Source organism: Candoia aspera, chromosome 2 (assembly GCF_035149785.1).
Source record: "Candoia aspera isolate rCanAsp1 chromosome 2, rCanAsp1.hap2, whole genome shotgun sequence".
NCBI classification, from domain to species: Eukaryota; Metazoa; Chordata; class Lepidosauria; order Squamata; family Boidae; genus Candoia; species Candoia aspera.
This window is the reverse complement of record NC_086154.1, coordinates 11,649,762-11,664,156: the sequence shown is the minus strand read 5'-3', so window position 1 is coordinate 11,664,156 and position 14,395 is coordinate 11,649,762. Positions and strand designations below refer to the sequence as shown.

At 46.7% G+C, this 14,395-nt stretch overlaps 1 protein-coding gene across 1 annotated transcript; it reads left to right on the top strand.

The window, feature by feature from the left end:
• Window positions 1–2,873: 2,873 nt before the first annotated feature.
• LOC134492076 (zinc finger protein 397-like) lies at window positions 2,874–11,451 on the top strand. The gene is made up of 4 exons (XM_063296205.1): window positions 2,874–3,251; window positions 6,146–6,873; window positions 7,681–7,768; window positions 9,606–11,451. Exons 2-4 carry the CDS (start codon window positions 6,172–6,174, stop codon window positions 10,919–10,921), a joined length of 2,106 nt encoding a protein of 701 aa, XP_063152275.1. The 5' UTR covers window positions 2,874–3,251; window positions 6,146–6,171; the 3' UTR covers window positions 10,922–11,451.
• Window positions 11,452–14,395: the final 2,944 nt, after the last annotated feature.

Sequence of the window (14,395 nt, the reverse complement as noted above, 5' to 3'; positions counted from 1 at the left end):
TGTTGTGTTTATATACCACTGGATTCAACAGAAATGACTCCCAGTGGTTTAGAACATAGAAATGCCAACACAGAATAAAAACAGCCGGTAAAAAACACAAGCCACCATAAAAACAGTACAGTAAGTGTGAAGGGGAACCCTCAAGGATCCCCTGGTACAACACCATATTTCTGAAAGACCCACCATGAGAATGCCAAGCCCCATTCAGTGGGATGGTGTTCCCCCCTTTGGGAACTGCAATAGAGAAATACTGTGGAGTGCTTGGTACTCTCTAAGCTTGGTTGCTTGTAGATGTTTCATTACCTAACTAGGTAACATCATACCTAGTTGGGGAATGGAACATCTGCCAGCAAACAACCAAGCTCTGAGAACACCAAGAACTCCACAGTTTGACCCTGAGCTACAGATGCTCTCTTCTAACAGAGAAATATTGCCTGCAACCCCAACCTCTTTCATCTCCACTATACGGGTATCATTAAAGAATTATCAGTGGAAGATTGAGAGCCAGTTTGGTCTAGTGGTTAAGGCGCTGGCCTAGAAACCAGGAGGCTGTGAGTTCTAGTCCTGCCTTAGGCATGAAAGCCGGCTGGGTGACCTTGGGCCAGTCCCTCTCTCTCAGCCCAGCTCGGTGCAACTAGCCTTCTCATGGTGCACCCCGGGCAACATGACTTGTCACGGCTAAATAGTTTACACATCTGGCTGCTGGACCTCACAAGGACTTCCCAGCAAGAAAAGCAGCATGAACACTGAACTGCTGTGCCATACAATAAAAAAAAAAGTGGAAGATCCATATTGGACAGGTTGGGCGGACCACCTCTACACTTTGCACCAATTGCATTTCTGAGTGGTCTTCAGAGGCAGCCCCAGGTAGAGTGTACTGCAGTAAACCAAGCAGGTGGAGATAAGAGCAGGACTTACTATGGCAAGGGCCCTCTGCTCAAGGTAGGGCTGCAAGTGGGCAAAATCCTCTCTGGGCTTGGTCTCTATCTGCCTGTCAAGCAGTAGCTTTGAGTCTAGGACAGGGTTTCTCAACCTTGGGACCTTTAAGATGTGTGGACTTCAACTCCCAGAATTCCCCAGCTAGCATGGCTGGCTAGGGAATTCTGGGAATTGAAGTCCACACATCTTAAAGGCCCCAAGGCTGAGAAATACTGGTCTAGGAGGAACCTCATGTCATGGAACTGCTGTTTCAGGGGAAGTACTGCCCGTCAGGTTATCACTGATTGATTATGGGTCATCAAGTCATTTTCAGCTCCTAGCAACCACATAGTTATCACTAGAGACAATAAAATAAAATAAAAATATCTGTCTCCGGTTTGATTTCCTTCTAGATCAACATTTCCCAGCATGGTAGGTACAGTTCCTAACAAAACATTAGGCTACAATTATGGGGCTTATGCGGGTTCCTTTAGAAATAAGGATTACTAAAGGCTGGTGCTTCACTTTGTAGTTTGCCAGCTTCCCATTTGAGGATTGGGGATTTTTTTTTTTTTATTTGCAGGAAATGTAATTTTGAGGCAGGCAGCCATGTGAGTGCTAAGGGAGGTGCCATGAGCATTCTGGTGTTCTTGGGGTTACAACACTCACCTCTACTGCGCAATAGAAGTGATTTAAATAAATAAAACCTTCCAAATGCATTGGTTTACTACTCCCAGAATCCCTAGGCAGCTGCATATCCAGTCTGGAGGGCACCAGGTTGGGGAAGGTTATGTTAAGCTTTTGACCTGGGCTTAGATGAGTCAGATCGATGCAAGTAACAAAAGTGTGACCAGCCAGAATTCAACAGCTTGTGTTTTTCAGCAAACACAGCATCTCGCTATGAAGGAGCATCACTAACACAGGGCAATGGATAAACTGCCTTTTGCAAAAGGTAACAGGATAATAAAAGTGAAAAGTTGCATCTGTGTGGATTCTCCTGATATTTATTGATTTAAAACACTATTATCCAGAACCTGTACTTTAACTCAGAGTGGGAGAGAGTCTTTTCCTGTTGTCTGAACACCACGAAAAAGGCAGAAGGAATGAGCAGGGTAGAAGAAAGTAAACGAAATTCAGACCAGGGTTTTCTAAATCAAGAAGAGAATGAGACCCCAATAATGATATAGGATGTTTCTTTCTCATTCAATGAGGTGCAGATCAGAGATTTTGCCCAATTTATGTCCAACTGTGTCTCTCTAGCTACACCTGATTAGCAGAAAGCACCAACTAGGGCAAGTAGTAAAAATTAACCCTTAGGGCAGGGTTTCTCAACCTCAGCAACTTTAAGATGTTGCTGGCTGGGGAATTCTGGGAGTTGAAGTCCACACATTTTAAAGTTGCTGAGGTTGAGAAACTCTGCGTTAGGGAAAAAAATCAACTCTGGGTGCAAGAGTAAACACATCATTTGTTGAAAACTGAAAAGTGAACTTCACATGCTACGAATTATCCGCTTTGGCTATTCCCCCTACCTCCAGTCACAAAGTGAAATACTGTCCTGAGAAGGCCCAGCAAGTAGAGAGGCCTCTCCTTGTCCCCTGCAACATCCCCCTTAGTCCTCGCCCTGCACCTCCACAGTCCCCCGAGCCTGGGAAATCCAACAGGCGCTTTCCCACGGCGATCGTGGAAAAGTCAGCCGCGCAGATCACGCCGACCTCTCGCCCTTTCTAGCAACTCGCGCTCTCCACCCACTCCCCGCAGCCCTCTCCCCAAAATATCACGGGGGAGGGGCGTGGGAGAGAGAGCGAGAGCGCGCGCGCCTCCTCCCCGCCGGTGAGCAGCGCGAGGCACGAGCGCCGGTTTCTCCGGGCGGCGCAGGCTGGTGAACGCGGGGAGGCGGCGCGGGCGGGCGTGGCAAACGCCGCGGGAGAGGCTCCCGCTGCCGCAAGGTGAGCGAGGGAAGCGGGATGGGCCCCGGAAGGAAGGGAAGAGCAGCATCGCCGCCAGGGCCAGAGCCTCCTTCGCCCGAAGCCACCGCCTTCTCCCGCTAGGGCTGCTCGGCGCGTCCTCCGGGCCGCCTCCCCTTTCCAGCAGCGCGTCGCGATCCGGAGCGGAGAAGACGCGCGGAGAGCAGGCGGGACGCGCCCCCGTCCCTCCCTTTCTAATGGGGCTTGCTGGGAACGAGGGGCGGCTGCTTGTTGTCTCGGTCGCCAGCCCGGGCCCCCGCACCCCCGCCCCGACGCCGGCCCCGCCGGGGCGAAGCAGATCCCGGGGATCGCGGCCTTTGGGCTCTTGAGAAGGTGGCCTGCCTCGAGTTCTCTTGGACCGACTTCCAGGTAAGCGCGTTGCAAACCTGAACCTGTTCGGTAAGCCTCGCTGAACTCAGTGGGCTTTCTTTTCCGGGGAAGCAGGTAGTGGGCTGCGCTACTCCAAGGGGCAGACGCTTAGAGATTACTCCTTGTGAAATGCCGGCTCAGGTTCCCTGCCATCGATCCTGAAGCCCACTGGGTCACTTTGACCCACTGCAGCCGCTAAACGCAACCTGCCTGGCGGGCTTGTTAAGAATAGGGACAAAAGGCGGAGGAAGGCGATCTGCTAGCCGTCTTTGGAAGGATAAAGAGGCCAGACAGTCGAGCTCGGCTGCAGGTGCCCACATGAACAGTCCATGTTGTTTTCCTGGCAATAGCTACAACGGTGTGACATTACTTTTCCGCAGTGTTTTCTTTTCCCCAATTATCCAGTTCAGTTCACAGCAGTGGAATTTCCCCCATTCAAGTGCCAACCAACACCATGTGTAGGGCAAAAATCTAACATACTTAAAATGCCATCATTGTTCACACATATGTGGGATAACTTTATGATTCTAACAGCAGGAAAAGAAATAATCGCAAAAAGTTTTCAGTCATTTCATTTGCATATGTTGCATTTAGATGTAGTTATTCTCTGGGATTTCATAGAGTTGCAAACATGTTAAGTGTACTTTGGAGAAGAGAGGAAAACAGAAAAAGGGGCATCGTCTGGTTCTTCTGGAGCTTAATGGACAGAGTTTTTGTTTTAGGGCCAAGAACAGAGAAAAAGAAAATGAAAACCACGGTAAATCCCCCCCTTCTTTCAGCTAACCCCCCTTCCTCTACTTCAGCGTCCCAGATCCGCAGCACAGAAGGCCGGACTAGCCACTTTTCCTGACATACAAGTAAAAGTTTTGGAACAAGCAGAGACAGGCAGGTCAAGTCGCTAGTCTGCCCGGTGAAAAACTGACCAAGCTGGTTATGTTGCTTTCAGGAAGGGCTGGTTTTTATTTTGTTTTGTATTTTCCTTCTCTGCAAGCCGACTTTTAAACAAAACACAACCATTCACATTGGATGGAGAGAATTTTTTCAACAGGTCGGCCCCAGAGGTGCAAACGGCAGCTGCTCCTGCTACCTTTCTCAAATATGCTAATTTTTTTTCCCTGTTACTGTTTTGAGACTCTGCAGAAAAATATTATTGGCTCCTTTGCATGTCAGAGAGAAGGAAGTCTTGATGGGCTGGGGGTGGGGGAGGCTGGGGAGGGCGTATTGCGAGTGACTGTACCTGCCAGTTTGCTCTCTCCCAAAACTATTCAAGTGTGTTCCAAAACAGGGCTGGGGAATCTCGAGCCCTTAATTATGCTGAACTGTAGTTTTCAGCATTTCTGTCCATGGGCTATGCCGGCTGGGCCTCCTGAAGTTGTACAGCAATGCCTAGAAGGCCAGAATTTTCCCAGCCCTGCTGGGCACTGCCGTGTATTTATTTCTCGTGATGACAGCGGGACCAGCTCTATGGTTAGACAGCACAAAGTAACCACCTCAGGCATAGGTTTTTGGAGCACAGCAGGAATCCAGACAGCCAGAAGATGACATAAGAGGGGTTCCAAAACCAGTAACTCTTTGCTGCCCTCTGCTAATCATCCAGGGTTTGGCAGTCCAGCCACGGCATGCCATAGAGAGTTGGTGTGCTATAGAGGGGAAGATGTTGGTGGTCATGCATAAGGCAGGATTAGCACTCACCGTCTCCCAATTCCTAGCCCAGTGCCTGTCAGCCCTCCAGGGCAGACCAAACTTGGAAGCCAAGGACACGCAAACCAATACTACTTTTATTATAAGGTTCTAGTAACAGAATCTTGCAAGTCTGAATGCACTCCCCCCCCCCCCCCGCTTTATTTTTGTGAGAACTAGGGCGGGTCTTTTCTTAAACGTTTTCTCACATTGCAGTTCTGCCCCGGACTCTTGTTTCTTTTATCTGACCATTGTCTTGGTTGCGGCTCTTCCTCCTGTTCCTCAGGGTTAATCCTTCTGCCTGTTACAGTTTTACAGATTGTTAAAAAACATTTTAAAAAGACAAAAACAGCACAAAGGAACAAGGAGGGTGGAGGAAACAAACCCAGATGGGAACAAAGAAAAGGAAGAAAAGGGAGCTTCAGTCCCCTTCACCTGGACGAAGAGCCAGGTCTTCAGGCTTCCTTGAAGCACCAGCAGGGTGGGAGCCATTCAGATCTGGTGGGGAACCTCATTCCAGAGGACAGGTGCTGCTACAGAGAAGGCACACTTTCGGGGTCCTGACAGATGGCATTGTTTAATCAAAGGAACCCAGAGTGTGCCAGCCCTGCCAGATCGAATTGGCCAGGCAGATACTGTGGGAAACAGGCAGTCTCTCAAGTAACCAGGCCCTCTGCCTGGGTAGCGATCTGCACCTTGGATCGTACCCAGAAGCAAACTGGGAACCAGTGCAGCTCACAAAGCAGAGGTGTCACATGGGCATACTGAGGCATGCCTCTCACTGCCTGCGCCGCTGCATTCTGCACCAGCTGAAGCTTCTAGGTGGTCTTCAAGGGCAGCCCCACGTACGAGATTTCTGTGAGTTGCAGCCCCAACGAGTGTGGGGTGGCCATCACGTTCTATGACACACTTTATGGGAGTAAGAAAGTTTGCTAGAAAATAGTGTATCAATAGAGGAGAATCTCTGTAGCTCAGGGATGAACTGTGGAGTCCTTGGTGCTCTCTGAGCTGGGTTGGTTGTTGCAGGCGTTTCATTGCCTGACTAGGTAACATCTTCACTGCTCTGAAGATGTTGCCTAGTCAGGCAACGAAATGTCTGCAAGCCAACAACCAAGCTCAGAGAGCACCACGGACTCCATAATGTGGTATGGCTAAGCCTATACGGCCCACCCTGAATTTTGCCCTTGACCCCCCTCATGTTGTCCTGTTTCCAGGACCAACTGTGTAGCCAGGAAGAAAAATGCAGGCAACCAGAAGCTCTGAGCAAGCTCCAGGGGAGAAAATGGAGGAAGGAGGAGGAGGCTCTCGTGTTCTCCAGGGGGGCTGTGTTGGAAGAATTCCATCCTGTGTGGATCCCCTGCAGATTAAAGGAGAGCCAGATGGGGAGATGGATTCAGAAGTTCCATGGCAAGATATCCAGAAGGGAATTCATTCAAAAGAAAGTCAACCTCAGCTGCCTGGATATGAAGAGTGGGATGGCCAGAATTCTTCAACCACGTTGTTAGAGGCCATTGCTCGTGCCAACCCAGGGCTTGGAGGAACGGTTGTGTCTGAAACCCTGCCAGGCTTTAGTAGGAAAGCTCATGCCGTCTCTGAAAGCTTGGATTCTTCTCTGAAAGCTGGAGATGGAATACTAGATAAAGACAAGATCAACTTGGAGAGATTGTGCCGGCGATTCAGGCAGTTCCGCTATCAGGAAGCTGAGGGACCCCGAGAAGCATTTGGACGCCTCCAGGACCTCTGCCATCAGTGGCTGAAGCCTGAGAGTCACACAAAGGAGCGGATTTTACAGCTGGTGATCCTGGAACAGTTCTTGGCAATTCTGCCACCAGAGATGCGGAACTGGGTTAGGGAAGACAACCCGGAGACCTGTCTCCAAGCGGTGGCCCTAGCAGAAGATTTCTTGCTGTGGAAGGAGGAATCTGAAATGCAAGAAGAGAAGGTGGGTGGTTTCCTTTTGATCAACACACATGATTTGGAGAATGCGCTGGCCAATGAAATGGCACTGTAGTGTTGGTAGCATACTGTAGATACGGTGAGAGCCTATTGACGTGTGTGTGCTATAGAAAGGTTGCAGTCCATTGATGCGCATAAGCTATAGAAAGTTGGGACTTAAAAAAGACAATCTAGAAATCTTTTCCAGATGTTCTACCACTGCACTAAACCTATCAGAAGAAGATAGCATGGAATGCAACATCTCCCACCCGCTTGTCCCCATATATAGACTCTGAAATTGTGTGATGCCCCTGATTTCTATATTAAATGGCTGAGACACAATTAGAACAAAATATATGCATTAATTAGAAGTTATGCCCACTTATAGTTAATCACTCTTACCCAATTTGTGAATCACATTTACAGTTTTCCTTCAAGTGAAGCTTGTTGACATGGACGCACACACACAGTCTGGATCCTCACAAACCCCAAATCTTTTCCTGCAAACCAAACTCTGATTTAACACGTTTGACCCATACACAGTAAACAGAACATTAAAAGAACATTTGTTAATTACAGGACTCAAAAAAAAAAAGTGATCCTGCTGATGGGGATTAAAGAAGGCAAAAGGATGTCATCTTCCCACAATTCTTGTTATGTTGGCTATATGCTTGCTTGTTTATTATTGTATAGTATTTATACTGTATATGTTGGCCATAGTATTGTGACTCGTTGCTAAATCTGAAAGACTTCCATTAGATATTCTGAAATCTTCACTTCATGCTTTGTGTTTTTGTGGGTCTTTGTGTTTCAGGCCAATTCCTCTAAAGTAAAACAGCCTCTGTTGGAAACAGGAAAGAAGGCAGCTGAGCAAAGGGCTGATTGGCAGATCCACTTGTTAGGTAAGATTTGGCCAATGTGGATTTTGCCAAATTTCTCCTGCATTGTTTTCCTCTCCGTAGGCATTCGGCAGCAGGTGACACAAGAGGCATCATGACATTATGATGCCAACCCCATGACTTGCCTGCTTGCATCCAATGTAGGGATGCATGTACGCAAGGTGGGGATTGTGCTGTAGCATCACAACACATTTTTTTTCATTGGGGGAGTCATCTCAACGATGTCGCTCTCTGCTTTACTGGGGAGAAGCAGTGAGATGTTGGACAACAGGATCCTCTTCTTTCCTCATACAGACAGTGGCACCCTTCTTTGGTCAATGGGCACATCTAGGATTTCGATAACCTGTGGTGGATACTCTCAAAAAATAGATGCCAAAGGCATGTTAACTAAAAAAAACATCCAGACAGTCTCATAATGTGGTTACTCCCTGACTCCTATTCAGGATACTTTCTGCAACCCTAGGTTAATTTTGCCTTTATTTTTGCAAGTTAATAAAGTTGAATCAACATCCTGAGATGTGGCCATCCAATATTCCTCCCAGCTCTTTTTGTGTCTGTGTGCACACACTTGGATTGCCTGGACTTGTCCCTGCAGTTTCCTTGGCAAGGTTTTTCAGGTGTGGTTTGCCCTGGCCTGCTTCTTTCTAGGGCTGAGAGAGAGGGACCGGCCCAAAGGCACCCAGCTGGCTTCATGCATAAGGCAGGACTAGAACTCACAGTCTCCCAGTTTCTAGCTCAGTGCCTGTCAGCCCTCCAAGGTAGACCAAACTTGGAAGCCAAGGACACACAAACTAATACTATTATTATAAGGTTATAGTAAAAGAATCTTGCAAGTCTGAATGTGCTTCCCCCCACCCACCCTCCTTTTATCTTCATGAGAAGTAGGGAGGGTCTTGTCTGAGGCGCTTTCTCAAATTACATTTCTACCCCAGACTCAGATTTCTTTTATCTAACCATTATCTTGGTTGCACTCTTCCTCTTGTTACTCCAGGTTACTCCTTCTCCTGTTAGAGTGCTTTTAACCACTACCCTAAACTAGTTCTCACTTTCCTCCTACCACTACCACCGCCACCCAAAAAAATATTTCTGGGCCTTGAGAAGCATTTTTGGAAATCACAATGATGCCGGCATTTGCCACTTGGCTATATAGGCCAATCTCTGATTTATTTTTCAAAATCACAACAACCCTTCTTGAAAGTCAGGCAGCATAGGGAGCTTGGTAGTAGCCAAGCAAATTTCTTTATTTGTTTGTTTATTTTTCAAATTTAGTCACCGCCCATCTCGGAGCAACTCTGGGCAGTTTACAATAAAACAATTGCTGTCCAGGCATTCCCCTTCCTAAACTTCCCTGCTTTCCATAACCAGTTGCAAAGGAAAATCACTGATCGCCACAGTCAGGTCCTCTGCATGAAATGGGAAGGGGTAGCTCCCGCTAATTCGTGCATCAACGCTTAATTTAGGATTTGCAGGATGGATAGCAAAGACAGGACCCCCAAGGGAGATGCCAGTCAATCACAGGACAAGGGTGTCATACTGTTCTTTGCCTCAAACAGTGAAATGTTGGGTCTGGGCCCTGGAACCACTCCACTTGCAGAGGTTCAACACGCATATTGCCCAATCTGTATAGGCTTCAGTGATTGTATCTTGAGATTCTGGCTAGGTAATAATGGTGGCTTTCATAAACTGGATTCTCTGCACTGGGCTGTATGAACACATATGTATGAACCCATCACAGAGATGTTGCAGGGAAGGAGATTTGGTTTTTATCTTCTTGCCACATCTGTTTGGTCTTTGTCTGCCCCATGGGATAGGACTCATTAATCTGTGTTCTTTCCCTTAGAAATGGCTGAAAACAAGAGGAAGCCATTTGTGGAAGAAGTTTCTCAGCTGATGGAGCTTACTGGAGTTCCATTTGATAAAGCCAAGCGAGAACTTTTCTTCTTTCCCCCAATAGGAAGCATACCAAAATGTCAGCAGGAGACAGAGAGGAATGAAGGAAGGCCCTTAGACCAAGGAGGAGCAGAAAAACCTACCAGTGAGAAAGAGGATGACAAATTCTTCAGCCAAAACATCTGGAAGGGAATGCCCAGGGAAGATGCTCATGACTTTCCTCAGTATCAGAAAATGGAAGCTGAAAAAAATCCATCCCAACGTAATGATGATGGTGAAAGTTGGGAGTCAGGTTCTGAGCAGAACAACCAAATGAGAACAGAGTCAACCGTGAATAGTCAGGATGGGTTGAATCAAAAGGTTCATCAAAGTAATCTGCAGAGAATCCCTGTTGGAGGGAATCCATCTAAATGTTCTGAATGTGGACACAATTCCAGTCAGACCTTAGATCTGAGGGCAGGTAGTCTCTGTATATGTTTGAACTGTGGCAAAAGCTTTATTTCAGGTTCAGCTCCAGGGAAGCAAGAGAATTCATACAGTGAAGGGAACCCACCTAAACATTCAGAACGTGAGAAAATGGCTCCACAGCCTCCTGACCTTCCAACGGGAGAGAAACCGTACGTGTGCACGGATTGTGGGAAAAACTTCAGCTTCAGGTCAAGTCTTGCCCGCCACCAAAGGCTCCACACCGGAGAGAAACCATACAAGTGTTTAGACTGTGGGAAGAACTTCAGCCAGAGTTCGAACCTCCTAAACCACCAGAGAACCCACACGGGGGAGAAGCCATACAGCTGCCCCAACTGTGGGAAGTCTTTCAGCAACAGTTCCAGCCTTACATCCCACGAGAGAACTCACAGAGGAGAGAAACCGTACAAGTGTGCCAGCTGTGGGAAATTCTTCAGCTGTAACTCCGTGCTCCGAATCCACGAAAGGATTCACACAGGGGAGAAGCCGTACCTGTGTCTGGAGTGTGGGAAAAGCTTCAGCCGGCGGGAATTCCTCATCGGCCATCAAAGGACTCACACCGGGGAGAAGCCGTACCAATGCGCAGAATGTGGGAAGAGCTTCAGTCAGCGGTCGAACCTGATTAATCATCAGAGAAGCCACACGGGAGAGAAGCCATTTGAGTGCTTGGACTGCGGGAAAAGGTTCAGCCACAAAGCGTCCCTCCTGAAACACGAGAGGAACCACGCGCACGGGCCGGCCGTGGGAAAGGGATCATCCAGAGTTGATGCTGCTGCAGCGCACGTGGTGGGACATGACTAGGCAGCGTAGCATAGAGATGGGGTACTTTTCCTCAAGCGTTGTCAACAAGCAGAAACCCCACACAGGAATGACACAAGTTTGTTAGAGCCACCTTCCTTTGAAGCTAACCATTTTTTTTGCCTAAAATAACACAGAACGAGGAATTAATAGAACTGCAGTGTTGAGGAAGGGAATGTTTATGAGAGGCCAAGCTTCCCCTTATGGTCTCTCTATTTCCATTGTCTAATTGTGGCGGGTTGTTGTTTGTTTTGTTTTTTTGCATCCAAAATGTCATCTGCCTGGCACAGAAGAAAGGTATCTGCAAGCTTGAAACGCTGAGGTTTGCAGACGTGCAAAATATTAAAATAAATGGGGCTCCCCCCTGCCCAAAAAAGACACCAGTAAAGGCTGAGCATGCTCAGTAACCACTGGGAAGGTGGGTGGGAGGGATAAGGCAATGGTGTTCCCTGAAAAAGAGCATGGCTGACCAGATGGTCACTAGTTCTTGGTGTTCCTAATTTCTGCCACATCCTGAACAGTGCCATGGATTCATGGGGTGAGTGTCACACAGATTCTTAGCCCAGGAAGCTCCTTTCAAGCTTCTTGTTGCCACCAGAGAAAGTGATCTATAGCTGGTGCCATTCAGTTATCTACAGCAGCCTTCCTCAGCTTGTTGCCCTCCGGGTGGGTTGGAATGCAGCTCTTAGAATTCTGGGAATTGCTGTCTGGCTGGGGATTTCTGGGAGCAGCATCCCAGAATGCATTTGGAAGGAGGGCAGCAGGTGGGGAAAATATTGCCGCCATTCTATGGCCTTGGCAGGTATAAGATGCCTCTTAAGTTCCTCAAATGAACTTTCCCCTCTCAATGCCTGCGTGTTTATTGCTCCTCTTGTGGGAATGCGACATGTTGGACATGTTTAACCAAAGAGTATCTGGTCACTCGCTTTATTTATGACCCTAGACCTTGCATTTTTCCAGCTCTACTCACAGGCTACTCTTGAGAAAAATGGATCTAAGTTAGGCGTAAACAGGCTGGCTCTCCTTTGCCACCATGCTTGTCCAGGTGGCAAAGGAGAAGTTTATACTGGGGTGTGTATGTCATTCCACCCGCACCCAGCTCCTTTGGCATGCGAGACTGTGGTTCGTAGAAACTCACTACGTTTGGATCCTTTCCTTCCAAATGGAGATACAGGGGCAGGTATGGCTTCCATGCCTCTTCCATTTGATTGTCCCGACATCCCTCTGAGATAGGCTACACTGAGGTAGAACAACTGGTTCAGGCCACCCTGTGAGCTTAAGCAAGAAAATGGGATGCTTCTGTTAATACTTGCAAAGCAGCCTTCATTTCTTATGATCAGCCTCTCCCTGTATAGCAGGAATCTGTCCTTTCCATCAGCCTGAGAACCACATTTGCCTTGACACAGATCGAGAGCTCTGCTCCAAAACTGGCCATGGCCAGGACCTCTTGATGGGACAATTTAGGGAGTGAAATGAATGCTTTAGAACTCTGCAGGCTTAATGCACCCATTTGATCCCGAACCTCTCAAATTTTCAAAAATGCAAAAAAGAATTGCATTTTTGGCTGCATCCAACTTGGGGACTGCAGAAGAGATGTTGGGAGACTGCAGGATGCCCTTTCTGCATGCCTGCTGAACTGAACACGTGAAATCATAATATTCCAAGTTGGTATGGATGATTGAAGTAATGTAAAAGCTCCATGAAGGTATTCTGAATCTTTTCTATCTAGGATGTCATAGGCTGTAATCTTATTCATTCCAGCTAATCTTCCCATACCTGGAACAGAAGAGTTAAGAGCTTAGTGCACCAATTTGATATATTAAGTAAGATAAAAAGAAAAAAAAAGGTAATCCTAAGAATTCTGAAATATAAACTTGGGTTTTAAAACAACTTTGGGCCATAATTCTTATGACTGCACTGCTAGTGCAAAGTGTTCAGGATTTAGAATCTAAAGGGTGTGGAGAATCTAAACTTGAATTTAAAATGAGATTGTGTAAGCAAATTATATTTGACGAAATTTTAGGTAGTGGGGTTGCCAGGATTTGGGGATAGAATTAACCTGGCTCAGCGATGATGGAATAACTTGGGCAAAATAATGAGGAGTCATGATCTTTAATTGGTGCAATCAGCTGAAAAAATGTTTTATTACTAGAAGCCAATATTGGAATGTTAAGTTGTGGGCTTCTAGTTAAAGGTATAATTGTCTGTTTTTTTCTTCCTTTTTCAAATAAATTTATTTCTAATAAATTACTGTAACAGGAAATAGAAAACAATAAATCCTGCCCTTCTAATGAGTGTTAGAGGTTTTTTTTCCAGTTGTTTATGTCTTGAATTACAAAAAATGTTACTGAGCTTTTATGTCTGTATGTTCCCAAATGCTGCAGATCTGAATAACTACAAGTTTATTTAATTGTCTGATACTCCTAAAAAGAACAAAGCTACCTGGCTTAAATTCTGTTGTATACTAAAAAAAGAAAAACACACAATTGGGGGAAGAAAAAAAAACAGAAAAAATAATCTTAAAACAAATGCATACATTATACCAGTGTTCCTCAACCTTGATGACTTTAAAATATGGGGACTTCAACTCCCAGATATGCTGGCTGGGGAATTTTGGGAATTGAAGTCCACACAGCTTAAAGTTGCCACAGTTGAGAAACTTTGCTCCAGAAGATGGTGCAGGGAATCCCACTTTTTCCCAGTTTGTACCCCATAGAATAACATCTGGCTACCTGTATCAAATGAGTCCCAAATAGCACAAAACTAGTCACCCACTGCCTGCCTCCCAGGGGTCACTGGCCTTCTGTATGAAACCAGCCAAAGGCTCAGTCGCCCTTTCATGGAAATGCAGGGCCTAGGTTCTTAAGAGTCCAGTGATCGGCATCTTCAACCAGGCCTGTTAAAGAACCAGTATTTGCCCAGCGCAAGAAACTTGCTTAGATTGAACCCTGATTCAAGTACGTACCTGTGTAGCTTAGCGTGTTGTGGAAATGCTGCCTTAGTTGAGTAGTTTGCAGTCCAGCATAGCGGGAGAATCCAGTAATGAAATGCCTTGCGCAACACCTCCCCACATGCTGCGGAAGACCATTCTCATCCAGATTTGTACTGACTAGGCTTGCAGAACCCACGGAACCACAAACTAGCCAATCTTGTTTTGCTAGAGTATGTTTTGTTTATGGAGTTTCCTACAGACTCGGAAAGCTGGGCTCAGTGCCTCACAGGTAGGTTAGCCATGACGCACACATCATGCAAACCCATCCATTATTTGATAGGACAGCAGCTCTCAAGCCCTGGGAACACTCACTGTTCCTAGCCTCACTATTAAAATATAGATTTGCATGTGTTGTGCGTGTGTGTGTGTGTTTCATTCACCACAAACTGCAAACGCTACACTACCAAGCTTCAGGCCCTTCCTTTTGATACACTTAAATTATAATTAAGAAATTGCCATAATTACCATCCCAACCAGAACAAGGT